Source organism: Macaca nemestrina, chromosome 8 (genome assembly GCF_043159975.1).
Source record: "Macaca nemestrina isolate mMacNem1 chromosome 8, mMacNem.hap1, whole genome shotgun sequence".
Classification (NCBI taxonomy): Eukaryota; Metazoa; Chordata; class Mammalia; order Primates; family Cercopithecidae; genus Macaca; species Macaca nemestrina.
In genome coordinates, this window is record NC_092132.1 from 42,207,871 (window position 1) to 42,222,123 (window position 14,253).

Genomic DNA, 14,253 nt, shown 5'->3' on the forward strand with positions numbered 1-14,253 from the left:
GCACTGATGGGGAAAAATCTATTGTTCTGTTGTATTTATTAACAAATGATATGTATGTTTCTAACATGTCACATAAATCCTGTGTCCTTGTGTAGCTGATGGCGACATCCCTCTCCAGATTCCCTTTACTCTGCCAGAGCATCCCTCCCAGCTGCTGTGACTGTTGGCTGCTAACTGCTCACAGCACACTCTTCTTTTGAGAACTGCCCACATCCGATTGGAGCCACCTCCTCCAGGAATGCCAAACAGGCCCATGTCCTGGAGAGGCCCATATCCCATGCCTGATTGTTAGGATACAAAAGGCTGCCCTTTTTGTCTTTTGGGGGTACAAATCCATGGTGCTTTGTGTGCCCCACGGCTCCTTGTAGTCAGGCTGAGGCTAGACTATAGCTGTTCAGCTGACTGAACTCACACATTTGCTGAATCTGATCCTCTGCCCTGCCCTGCTTCCTCTACTACCATGCAGGTTTCACCTGAGAGTACTTTTTCAATTACTTTCATCCTTTCAATTACTTGCATCCTTATCTCAGGTTCTGCTTCTAGGGAACCTAACCAAAGACAACACTTTATGGGTGATTTGAGAAACATTTAAGGATAATTTTGACTCTACATAATTTTAGTCTTATCTATTGATTTCATGAGATAGGACGTCACTGCTTTCCTCTGTGTGTTCCTAGTGCCTAGCACAGTTCTGAGACATCACAAGCTCTCAGTTTAACTTTGTTCGAATAAATGAATGAATGAATGCACTACACTTGTCAGTGTACCCTTGCTTTAACAACCAGTAGGCAATACTGTTTAGGGCTCAGTCTTACACTCAGGTTTTCTGAGCCTGAACTGGCACCAGGGCTAGCAAAGACTTTTATGGGCTTATTTTTCCCCAAAAGCAGAGAACTGATAAAATCACACAACCTTGAAACTAAGCATTTCTTGTTGTCTGTAACTCCTCCTGTCCTTTAAAGCATTCTTTCTAAGAGTAGTGAGGACTAAGCTCTGATTTTTAAAAATCTTGCCCAAATTCCTAAGGGGTCTGGAGAGTCATGCCCTACAAACCATAAATTCTCGTCAGATGGGTTTTATTTAACCCTGTATATCGTGACTTACTTTTCAATCTGACTCTGGCATAACAAGGAAGAAAATAAAAATATTTTACCCCAAAATGTTTTTCTGTCATATTTTGAAATGGTCCTGCAAAGCCATCCCTTGGGGGAAAACTCCACATTCTGTACAGAATCCCCTTTCCCCTTCCTTTTGTCTTCCTTCCTTCCTTTCCAGACCCAGGCGATAATCAACTAAGTGCTAGGTGCCCTTTTAGGTAGGATAAGAAACATTTTACAACCTGCTCTCCCTGAAGTCTGCTATCTGAGAGCTTCCTCTGCACAACAAAACTTGGTCTCCACAATCCTTTATCTTAACCTGAACATTTCCTTTCTATTGATCCTAGATCTTCAGATAAACGCAACCAATTGTCTACCAGAAAATGTTTAAATTTACCTATAGCCTGGAAGCCCCCGCCCCCTGTCCGCCCACTCTGCTTTAAGTTGTCCCGCCTTTCTGAACCAAACCAATGTATTTCTTAAATGTATTTGATTGATGCCTCATGCCTCCCTAAAATATACAAAACCAAGCTGTGCCCTGCCCACCTTGGGCACATGTTCTTGGGACCTCCAGAGGGTTGTGTCGTGGGCCATGGTCACTCATATTTGGCTCAGAATAAATCTCTTCAAATGTTTTACAGAGTTTGACTGTTTTCATCTACAGTAGTTATTTCATTTTCCGAGTTCACATTGCACTATCCCATGCCTGCTAAACACACACACCCACACACACACACACGCACACAGATGCACACGCACGTATGCACACACACACAAAGCGTTGTGAAGGAAAACAGTGATTCTGTTTCCTAAAGAAAACCGTGATGATTATGAGACCAGTTCCATCTGACTTCCATCTCTGGTGTCACTACACAGCTTTGAGGACTGGGGCATGGAATACAATGCAGGGGTTTCTTTAAAGTGAGCCAAATTGACAGTAGAATTCCCTTCAAATTGGTGGGAGGTAAGAGGGCTTTCCAGAATGGAAATGGAAATGTTCCAAACTGCAGAAATGCTTTTCTTTAGAAAAGACTGTTGGTAAGATTTCACAAAAGTGTATTAAAGGTGATACACAGATGATACAAAGCTCTCTATTTCAGTCTGTACTTCTAAGCTTAAAAATCTAAGCAAAACTCCAGTAGTTGGATTTCCAAGCCTATTTAAGAGGCTACAAAGTAGTCATTCCTGTAACAGCCACAGATATATGTAATTGTAACCCAATTACAATAGGGCCATTTCTTAAATCTGTATATCATAAGCCTGCACAATGGAAATGTTCAGAGCACAAGTTTTGGGGCCAGATAGACCTGGGCATGGAGCAAGCCTTTGCTACCAGTTAGTTGCAACAAGACATGTTGCTTTGACATTTGAGTTTCAGTTCTATTATCTGAAAAATGAAGGAAATAATGCCTGCTTTTTACTTTTCTTTGAGAGAATTAAGTACGTCACATAACATTGAGAGGGTTACCAACTTCTCCTAGTTTATTCTGGTTTATCCAGGGCTGATAATTTTTTTTTTTTTTTTTTTTTTTTTTAGAGAGAGTTTCACTCTGTTGCTAGGCTGGAGTGCAGTGGCGCAATGTTGGCTCACTGCATCCTCCGCCTCCCGGGTTCAAGAGATTCTCCTGCCTCAGCCTCCTGAGTAGCTGGGACTACAGGTGTGAGCCATGCCCAGCTAATTTTTGTAGTTTTAGTAGAGATGGGGTCTCACAATGTTGGCCAGGATGGTCTTGATCTCCTGACCTTGTGATCTGCCCGCCTCAGCCTCCCAAAGTGCTGGGATTATAGGTGTGAGCCACCGCCATGCCCGGCCTGCCAGAAAGTTTTAAAACTAAATATCCTGCATCACAGAAACCTACTCAGGCCCCAGCAAATCAGGATGGTTAGTCACATCAATTATAGCTATTAACATTAATTTTATTTGTAAAAAGATGATGTCAGTCAAACAGCAAATTAAAATATAAAGCCCTATTATACTGAAACGAGGACTACTGCTACTACTACTTCTAAATGGCAACAACAATAACTCTAAAAGTTGTGCTTCCAGATAAAGGACAAACTGGAGTTCTGTAACTCCGATGATACAGGACTCAAAAGGTTCCGAGCCATAAACAAATCCACTTTCAAATAATGACACTGCATTTAAGTTAGCAAATTAAACAATTAGAATAACAATGCATTTTCTCAGAAACGTTTTATGAAAGAGAAGCTTTTGAATCTGACATATCGACAGAAAAGTACCCAACCAAAAGCAGCCATGAGGATGTTCAAGAGTTTGGTAGTCGTTGCAATTGAGGACTAAACTCTGATTTGTTTTATCTTGCCCAAATCCCTATCTAAGGGGCCTGGGGAGTCATGACCTACAAACCATAAATTCTCATCAGATAGGTTTTGTTCGACCCTGTATATTATGTCTACTTTCCAGTCTGACTCTGGCATAACAAGGAAGAAAATCAAAATGTTTTACCCCAAAATGTATTTCCTTGCCATATCTTGAAATCGCCCCACAGAGTCTCTTGTGGGAAAAATCCACATTCTATAGAGAATCCTTTTCCCCCTTTGTTTTCCTTCCTTCCTTCCCAGATCCAGGAGGTAATCATCTAAGAGCCAGCCACCACTTTAAGTCTGTAAAAAATTTACAACCTGCTCTCTCTAAAGTCTGCCATCTAAGAGCTTCCTCTACACAATAAAACTTGGTCTCCACAATCCTTGTTCTTAACCTAAACATTCCTTTCTATGGATCCCAGGTCTTTAGACAAACTCAACCAATTGTTGACCAGAAAATGTTTAAATTTACCTATAGCCTGGAAGCCCCCACCCCCCGCCTGCCCACTCTGCTTTGAGTTGTCCCGCCTTTTTACACCAAACCAATGTATTTCTTAAACGTATGTGACTGATGTCTCATGCCTCCCTAAAATATATAAAACCCAGCTGTGCCCCAACCACCCTGTGCACATATTCTCAGGATCTCCTGAGGGCTGTGTCGTGGGCCATGGTCACTCATATTTGGTTCAGAATAAATCTCTTCAAATATTTTACAGAGTTTGACTCTTTTCATCAACACGATCTAGTTACAACTCAAAAACCTTAGATTTCAAGTCCAAACAAGAGAGAAAGAAGATGAGAAAAAGAACTATCATGCCAGATATTTTATCTAGAAGTTTGGAGAAGTGAGTTGTTTTGCCCTCTGCTGAGAAGAGCAACATAAATACAAGAAACAATCACACCATTTTGCCCCTCAGTGCCTGTGATGCTTTATACAACATATTTTTTCCTCTGATGTAGTTTTCAGCCAGCCAAACCTTTTTATTTAACATCACGCCCCCGTCCCTTTTTAATGACAAGAAAAGAAAATGTGTTTCTATTGCAATTACTGGCTTAAAAAAAAAAAGTATGGGCCCCAATTTCATAATGAGAGGAGCCTAATTGGCACCTTTTTCTCGTGCAGCTGCGCCAATCCTTCCTCTACTTCTAACATTCTTGTTTTGTGAGTTTTATCACCATTGACTCTTGTTAATGGGCCACCTCTGTTTTCTCACCCAGTTTTACAGCTTTTCAACTCTTTCCTTACCTCATTTTAAGTTCTGCAGCTTTCGTACCCATGAATCATAGATTTTAGTCTTCTTGATACTGCCTCTTTAATTAAAAGCAGTCTGCCATTTCTCAAGGGTGACCAGATTGGCCGTGATGACCTCTTGCCAGTCTCTGACCCAGACGGACTTGTTTATCTTGGGGTTCAGATGTCAATAATTAGCCTGTTTCCTGTGGAGGTTGGGACAGCTTGGCTGCTCCTGGAGACCTAGATTCAAGACTGCAGCTACCTTTGTTCAGCCTTTTTTCACTTTCCCCACAGATGGAAATAGAGATGTTCTCAGCTTTGCTTGAACTCCACAAATATATCTGTACCTAATATGGGATTATACAAACCTTTTCATAGTTCTTCACAGACAACAAAGAAAAGCATGGCTTCTGAGATTATGATGTGTGAGACACCAATTTTTCTGCATAAGTAGTATTTTTAATTATAAAAGGAAGACATAATTATGGCAAGAAATTCAATGAGTAAAGAAGGGCTTCTAGTGCCTTCCCTAGAGATAATTATGACTAATAATTTCTTACAGAATGTTGCAGGGATTTTCTAGGCATATACAAGCATAGGGCTCTATTATTCTCTCTCCCTATATTCTTTACTTCCTTCCTGGCCTTTAACCACAGTTTAAATTATGCATTTTTTTAACTTATTTTTTACTTTCTTCTCATATTGTAAACTTCAAGACAGGAGGAACCTAGTCTATTTTGTTTATTATAGTATTGCCAGACTCTAATTTAGTGCCTGTCGCATAATAGACACCCAATAAATAACTTGACCATGAACACATGTGTGAAGATAAATCTTCAGAAAGAAAAGAAAAGGAAAATCCCTGGGAACAGAAACTGTGTGCATTGCCCTGCCTCAATGTCCCAGAACTTTGCTACAAGATTTCAATTACATCCATGATTAATCATTCCTTGCACCATTCCTGAGAGACAGGTGGGAATGTTACTGTATTCACTTTCCCAATGAGGCAGCTGAAACCAGTCAGGCAAATGCACTTAACTCAAGGCCAATGTCAATATTGGTGATGAGTCAAAAAAGATGGTGACCCCAGGTTTCATATCCCACCTCTCACAACTCTGCCAAGGCTCACTCTAAATCCTCCACCACTAAGTTTCAGATAATGGGAAGGAAGAACATGGGGCTTAGATGGAGACAGATTTGGGTTTGAATTTGAACACAGTCAAATCATGACTCCTTGGGCCATGTTGACCAGATACCTAGTTTCTGAGTCTCTGTTTTCCCAGGTAGGAAATGATGCTGCTTACCTTTTAGAGCTGTAAGGGTTAAAAATGATGTCATAGTGTGTCTGGCACGTTGCAGGCACTTCGAAATATTAGTTTTATCCTCTCTTCCTTCCCAAAAGATTAAAGACTAGAATTTGACAGCTGCAACTCCAGATGTTTGACTTCTTTTCAGACAGGTCTCATGAAAGGAAGATACACAATAACACACCCTAGTTGTTCTCAAATTCTGTGAATTTATTTGCTGCTGCTTTGTGAATTTGTGCGGCATTAATGCAAGGTCAGTCGGGGGATATTCGATCTTAGCAACTCCACCAAGGGCCAGCTGCTAGCCTTGGAAGGCAGGGGTCAGACCATGCTGCGGGTAAAACTCTCAAGAATCCTCCAAGCCTGGAGCACATTCTATGCAGACCACAGCCCCCTTCCCCATCTACACTTAGACTTACTCACCCTGGGAGTTTGTATCAAGTGCCAAAAGGAGTTGTTGCTTTTCAACTTGAACCTCAGATAGACGAACAGACATTAGGAAGGCAGCAGAACCTGCTTTAGAAAAGCAACTGGGCACCCACAGAACAGTCATCACAGGATGGTGGTGCAGAGCCGGGATGGGTGTGGTCAAAGCTATGGGAACCTTTTCTAATCTGAGTGATGACTAGGCTGTCTCATTTAATCAACACGTAGGTAGCGAGTACCGGTTAGGTTCATAACCCTGAAGTAGGCTCAGGAGTCAAGGGAAAAATATAAAGAAAAATAAGGCAGTCTCTGCCCTGAGAGCCTTCTAGTTGAACTGGTTTGACTGCAGACCCTTAGACGAACACCGAGTCTTGCAAGTCTCTACAAGAGGTAGCAGCCAGTAGGTAGGTGCACATCTCTGTATTGCTAAATTCCTTCCTTTTTCCCCAGGCTTGCATTAGAGAGGACACCAAAGTGCCCTTCTAATAGCTTTCCCTCCCTTTGGTTTTCCCACAGGTTTCTGTTATTCTCTCCCGCCTTATAAGGTCCTGTTTTTGTTTTTCTAGGAGAGACTCATATTTACTTTCCAAACTCTTCCTTGATATGTCTCATATAAGTGTTATCCAGGAGAAATCCTGGGCTGGTCCTAATCTCCTTCCTTGATCAGGTCTCCTAGCTCTGTGGACCTTCACCTGTCTCTCCTAGACTGGCCAGGCCTTGCCAATGATGTTGACCAGACACTGGGGGAGGGGGCAGGAGGAGGAGGAGGAGAAAACTCCTTAGCTGAGAATCAGTCCCCCTGCTAATTCCTTTAGCACGGTCCAGTCACTTTGCCAGTAATAATAAAGCAACTTGAAAATATGTAGCTTCTGAAGACAGGAGGGTTCCCTGGAAGGCCAGCCACATGTCAGAGCCTTTTCCACTTGAGCTATGGTCACATATACATTTCTACTGTAGCTGAATACTTGAGGAGGTATTTTAAGCGCGGTGGGCGGGATGGGGGGAGGTGGGGAACAAGAGTCCTAAGCCCAAGGAAATGGCACATTCAGGTTAGAGAGTAAATGTTAGGAGGCAGCTCAAAGTTCCTGAACAACTAATTAGCGGGAGAAGACAAGCAACTATAGCGCTGCCTCTCATGTTGTTTGTTGAGCTCAGGTAGGGAGCTGGATGAAGGAGACCAAGCCAATGATTTATCAGACACTGTGGAGTCAGTAAGTCTCCAAATGACTGGGGAAATTAAGGTGCAACAGAGAAAGAGAAAGAGCTCCCCACCGAGACGGTCAGTTCCAATTTGTGAAAGATCATTTTTGCCACAATCTTCTTGCCAGTTAACACCTATTAACACCAGGCATAAGGCGGCGGGGGGACTGGAGGGAATTGACAAAAAGGAAGATATAGTTTGTTTGATGGGACAGGAAGTGGAGAAGGGCTCCAAACACAAGGTGCAGTTGCTAACAGCCATGAGCAGCATTAGTTGCCCCATCACCCTTCGGAAAGCAGCTTAAACGTGAGGTGTCATCTGCGTTAAATAGAGTAGCTGCTACCCCTGACTAGTGACCTTCTACTTCCTTCATAGCACCATTCAGAGTCTATAAATGCTTTATTTATTCTATATTATTTGGCTCCCAACCCACCTCCATTAAAACTAGCAGCTGCTTCAGAGCAAAAGCCGTGTCTGTCTTTTCTACCCTTGGATCCTTGGCACTAGAACAGTGCCTGGCACCTAGACAGCACTCAATGAACATTTGATGAATGAATCCTAAGAGTAGTTATAGGAACTGATGAAAAATTTTCCAGGCCTAGCAAGGATTGCCTTTCACATACAAATTTGTTTTGTAAATCTGAATGGCAGCACTACAGTAGGCCTGTGGATGAGGACACATGCTTCATGAAAGGGGTCTTCTGGAGAAGGAAAGCTTTAAAAAAAAATGCCAAAGAACCACCAACCAGGTGGCCTGATGGCACCTAAGGGGAGCGCTGTGATATGCTAATAGCTCACATAGGGGTGTGATGGAAGACTGGAAGGGGCAAGTGGATACTGACTGAGCCAGATACTGAAAATGCACAAAGCTTTGGCCCAGAGTCTAAGAGACACACTAGGAAAAAACAGTATATCAAAGGCCCAGGAGGGAATAGGAAGAAAAGTATTTTCTCTGGGCAAATAGTAGGCAGTTGAGAGCCTGCCTGAGTGTTGGTATGAGATAGCACTGCTGACGGAAGCATCAATCACAGGTAAATTTAGCTTCTAAACTAACATCTTAGACAGAAAACCTTTGCCTTGGCCTTTGAGGGACTCAGAATGGCCAGTGACTGGTGAGGTCTCAGGATGTGAAGACCACTGATTATCTTTTAAATGTAAACCCTTAAAACTGAAGTTATCAGCTCCCTGATCTTATTTTGAAAATAGTTACAATACAGCCACGTTCACTTAATTATGAAAACAAAAGCTGCACAGGCTGCTCATCGATATGCATCGTCTGGCCAGGGGTGCTGCGTTGGGCAGGTGTGTGTGGTCATCACTCCTCTGTGACAGTTTCCACTGCTGTTGAAGCCCTATGGGGGCTGACTCTGCCTGCCCCATTTTAAAGCCCCAAGAGCTCCCAAAATGTGTATGTGTGTGTATGTGCATGTATGCGTCTGGGTGTGTGTGTGTGTGTATGCGTCTGTGTGTGTGTGTATGTGTGTATGTGTGTGTATGCGTCTGGGTGTGTGTATGTGTGTGTATGCGTCTGTGTGTGTATGTGTGTGCATGTGTGTGTGTGTATGTATGTGTGAGTGTGTGTATATGTCTGTGCGTGTGTGTATTGTGAGTGTGTGTATGTGTGTCTACATGCATGTACGCGTGTGTGTGCATTTCCGTGTGTGTGTGTGTATGTGTGTAGGTGTGTGTGCATGTGTGTATGTGCGTGTGTGTATGTGTGTGCACGTGTGCACCATGTGAGTGCACGTGTGTATGTGTGTGTGTCCACGTGTGCTTGTGTATGTGCGTGTCTGCGCATGTGTATGTGCATGTGTGGTGTATGTGTGTGTGTGCACATATGTGTGTGCATGGTATGCGTGTATGTATGTGCGTGTGCATGTGAGAGTGTGTGTATGTGTGAGTGTATGTGCATGTGTGTGTGTGGGCGTGTGTGCATGATGTGCGTGTGTGCGTGGTGTGCATGTGTATGTCCGTGTATGTGTGTGTGTGAGTGTGTGTGTGAGTGTGTGTGCGTGTGTGTGCATGTGTGTATGTGCATGTGTATATGCATATGTGCATGTGTATATGCATATGTGTGTGTGCTGTATGTGCATGCATGTGTGTGCGTGTGTGCATGTGTGTGCGTGTGTGCATGTGTGTGCATGTGTATGTATATGTGTGTGTGCGTGTGTGCATGTGTATGTGTGTGTATGTATGTGTGTGTGTATGTGTGTGTATGTGTGTGTGCGTGTGTGTGTATAAGAGTGTGTGTGTATGTGTGTGTGGGGGGGGGAGCATGGGGACCTACTTTCCCTAGCTATATCTGAGTACCAATTCCCATCTGTAAATTGGAGACAATGTCAACATTTTAGAGTTATTGTGAGGATTAAGAGATAATATAACAAAGTGCTTAGCACCCTATGTCATACCTAGACCACACATGAATAAATATTTGCTACTGGCTGGGTGCAGTGGCTCACACCTATAATCCTAGCATTTTGGGAGGCTGAGGCAGAAGGATTGCTTGAGCTCAGGAGTTTGAGACCAGCCTGGGCAACATAGTGAGATCTCCTCTCTGCAAATAATTAACAAATTGGCTGGGCCTGGTGGTGTGTGCCTATGGTCCCAGTTAGTTGGGAGGCTGCACTTGAGCCCAGGCACTGGAGGCTGCAGAGACCAGTGACGGAACCACTGCACTCCAGCCTGGGTAATAGAGTGAGACCTGGTCTAAAAATAAGTAAATAAATAATAAATGAATAAGTAGTTGCTACCACAAGGAAGACAGACTAAGCACAACTTACTGATTTTTAATTCTTTTGTTCCGTAACTGAAACTCAACCACTGCTAGTTAGAGTATAAAGCAGCAAAACCACTTTGGAAAACTATTTGTCAGTGTCTATGAAAGTCAAATATACCCCTGTCCTATGACCCAGCAATTCCACTCCCAAGTATATTCCCAAAAGAAGTGCTGTCCACCAAAGGACATGCACACAAACATTAAAAGCTGTATTGTTCACAATAGCCCCAAACTGGAAACAACCCAAATGTTTATCAAGTAAAATGGTTAAATTGCAGTGTGTTCATATAAAGAAATATACATAACAATGAAAATGAGAAAATTATTGCAACTCAGAACAACATGGGTGATTTTCACAAGGATAATGTTGAGCAAAAGAAGCCAGACATGAAAAAGCTCACACTTGTATGATTCTATTTATAAAAGTCTCAAAAATAAATCAAACTGATCTATAATACTAGGAGTGAGAAGAATGGTGACACTGTGGATTTCTGGGCTAGTGATAATGTTCTATATCTTCATCCGCATGATGGTTACATGGATGTGCCACCTTACAAGAATTCATTGAAGTTATGAGTTGCATTTCTTTGTGTATGTATGTGGCATGTGGTAGCCTGCATTATTGACCCTAATTCTTTGCTCTCTCTCCACTTTGGACAGAGTATGTTTCCCTGCTTGAAGTTGGGCTTGTCCATTTGACTTGCTTTGGCCAATGGGATATTAGTCGGTATGATGTGAGCAGAGACATGAAATGTGTTCAAGTAGTTTGGTTTTGCCCCCTCGTGTTTCTGCCGTAGTCATAAGAATATACCCCAGAAAGCTGCTGCTTTCTTGGCCTGGTTTCCAGAATAATATATATGAAACAGACTGAGCCAGCCCTTGAAAAGTCAGGCTGAGCCTTTTTAAGTTACAGCTGACCATGGTGGCAGTGGTGGGGGTCGGGGGAGGTGTTGTCTCAAGCAACTGAATGTTGCTGTGTTTCGTTATGCAGCATTATTGAGGCAACAACTGACTAATACCCTATTCATTTTTAAAATGTACTTGCAGCTCTTATGTTCTATCTTCTTAATAGAAACCTTTTCCAATTTAAAGTTACCAACATCCTTCTACAGCACTTATATGGCCTTATTCATGTAACACAATCAAAGGAATCTCAGTTTCCTTGTCTATAAAATGGGGATAATGCTTACTTCACAATGCTCTTAGGGGAACTTAAGGAGCCAGTACACTTAAAAGCACTTTGTATACTACAAAACACAATTTTAAAGTGATGAATGAGGCGGGCAGAAAATGAGATGGGGAAACAAGTGCATGGATCATGCCATCCACCAGGCAAAACTTGAGCCTCTTGACCACGGCTCATCCTGGCTCAGAGGGTGAGGGCACAAATGTGGGGAGGAGACTAGAAGACAAATATCTGCGCCTGTGGTAGAGCAGTCACCACAGGGTCCAGACTGTCTTGAGAGATGGCAATGATGATTAGGTCTCTAGAAGGCCAGCTTATGCATAGGCAAAGTAGACAATACAGAACTCTAAGAAGGACACCACAACCCTGAAATCTACACCCCCCATTACCTTCTCCAGTGTCTGCAGGGCCCCCATTAGTGTTTCATTTAAGTAGGTTATGGTGCTGTGTGCCTAACTGTCCCCTGTTAATCCTAACTGCCATTCTTATCTATATCCCAGTTTATAAGAGCAGACCCATCTGTTCACTCGTTTTGGTATTATTTCCATTGTGTGGATAATGAACCTGAGATTCTGAGAGCTTAGTGATTTCTGAAAGGCCCTTAGTTAATGAGCTTTAGAGATGAATTTGCAACAGGTTTTCTGACCAAAACTTAGAGAGGCAAACTCACTGATATGAGCAAGAATTGCATCATTAGATAATGAGTTGCACTCTCAGAAAACAGCTGACATTGACCCAAGGACACAGGACTGGTAAGTTTTTGGAACTGGGGGCTAACCTGATTAAGCCTATCAAACTTAACCTGCATTGCTTGCTTTTAATCACTTACTTCTAGTTAATCTTAAAACCTATATAGCTAAAAGTCCCATAGCTAACCAATCCACTAGCTTTGTTACAGACTACATATATGACATATAAATCACTACTGTAACAGTTGCTTAAAGTTGTTTTTCAGGAACTTGGGGTTAGCTCTTATGCAGTTAAAGCCAGATGAGATCACTGACCCTTCAACTGGGTTTGTAGAAATGCCCAAGAGGTGACCTTTTGAAGTCAGAAGACCAAAACCCTTTCTGAAGATCATGCAAACACAGCCATTTTCTCAACATGAGTCCTGTGAAGAGCCATGAACCATGACTATGCAAGCACAGACTATTGATTATCTCACTTTACCCCACTGCCAATCATCTTTCCCCATGCCTTAGACTACCCAGCTTCTTTATCCCATAGATAGCCCTAAACCCTATCTTTGTGGAGGCAGATTTGGGATCTGTTCTTCTGCCTCCTCACTTGGCTGCCTCATGAATAAACTTTCTCTTTTGCAAAACCTATTGTTACAGTGATTGGTTTGCTGTGCACAGACAGAATGAGCCTGGTTCAGTATCATTTTGACAGAAGGATAGGAGAAAATGGGTATGGAGCATAGGGTAAGCAGTGGATTTTGAAGGGAGTGGGGCATAGGGAAGACAAGGAAGTCAGAAGGAGGAACTGGGTGGAAGAGGAAGAGACTGCAGATGCCTGAGCCCAGCCTACTGAGAGCGTTCATTCTGGGCTGCCCCTCCTGTACCCATAAGAAGAGCTTCCCAAAAGTAGCTCTTGGAGAAAAGAAAGGATGCCAGCCATGTCCAGGGACATCACTGCCCTACCTCTTCCAACAGTGTGGGGATGATACTGTCACCACATTCTGCTATGAGAGCCACCTTTGGGGGCCCTTCCACTGCCCTCCTGGTTGGAGGACCTGAGTAAAATGCCAGGCTTGTTTCCAACAACTCTGGTCTTCTCTTTCCTTCCTCTGCCCACTCTCCACCCTGCCAACCCCTGAGACTGGTCAGCTGCCTGGCCTAAGACTGGTTCCTCTAACCAGCACAGTCCTCACCATCAACATGGTGACAGTGGCCACAGAAAACAAGATCCTTGAATAAAGTTGTACTTAAGCAAACATACACATGGAAACAAAAAGCAGCAACCCTCAAGGCAGGGTTTTGGGGTGGGGTTTGCAGCAATTTTATATGGGTGGGGTAGAGACTTTTTATTGCCAAGGTGAGCCATCCCCGGTCCCTCCCTGGACACAGCTGCTGCGTGGCTCTGCCCTGAAGCAAGCCCTGCCCCCATTCTCCAGTCCCCAGTTGATTCTGTGGCTGCAACCCTACCTCTGTGGTCTGAAGGCCATTCTGTTTCTGGGTCAGAGGGCCTGAGCTGAGGCTCTGGGGATTTGGGCACTGGGTCTCACAGTTCGTCTTCTTCTCTGGATTGGGTATTCCACCTGGGACTGTAGATCGGGGCACACCATTGGAGGACAGTCCATCTTCCAGCACGCCTGGGGGAGGTAAGCAGAGGATGGAACCAGAAGCTTGCACATGGCAGATGTTGCAAACAATCCCAAAATGGAGGAGAAAAAGATAGTCAAAATGAAAAAACAAAAGTTGGCAGAAATCCCACCATGCAGAGCTACACTTTTCTATAACAACATGTATGCTTTTTACAAAAAGGAGATTTTAAAACAATTCTGTAACCTGAAATTTTTACCTAATGATACCTTGATGACTTTTTTCTACACCATTAAATATTCTGCCATATTATTTTTCGCAAATCTATGTCATCATTTATTTACCTAATCCCCTCTGCTTGGATATTTGTTTCCACATTTTCGTAATAAATCTTACTGTGATGAAACACCTTGTGGTTAAAGCTTTATTTTAAATTA

The 14,253-nt window shown here is 43.0% G+C and overlaps 1 protein-coding gene across 3 annotated transcripts in view; it reads right to left on the reverse strand.

Annotated features, from left to right (window-relative positions):
* The window catches only part of LOC105476019 (BAALC binder of MAP3K1 and KLF4), an 82,581-nt gene that overhangs the window by 4,639 nt on the left and 63,689 nt on the right, over positions 1 to 14,253 (reverse strand). The window contains exon 2 of one of the 3 annotated variants that reach the window (XM_071067921.1): positions 13,700 to 13,866. The exons of 1 other annotated variant lie outside the window; for it this stretch is intronic. In XM_071067921.1, the coding sequence (XP_070924022.1) occupies positions 13,700 to 13,866 (167 nt within the window). Of the gene's footprint in view, positions 1 to 13,699; positions 13,867 to 14,253 lie in introns of those variants that run through there. One more of the 3 variants, XR_011606835.1, reaches the window with a different exon arrangement.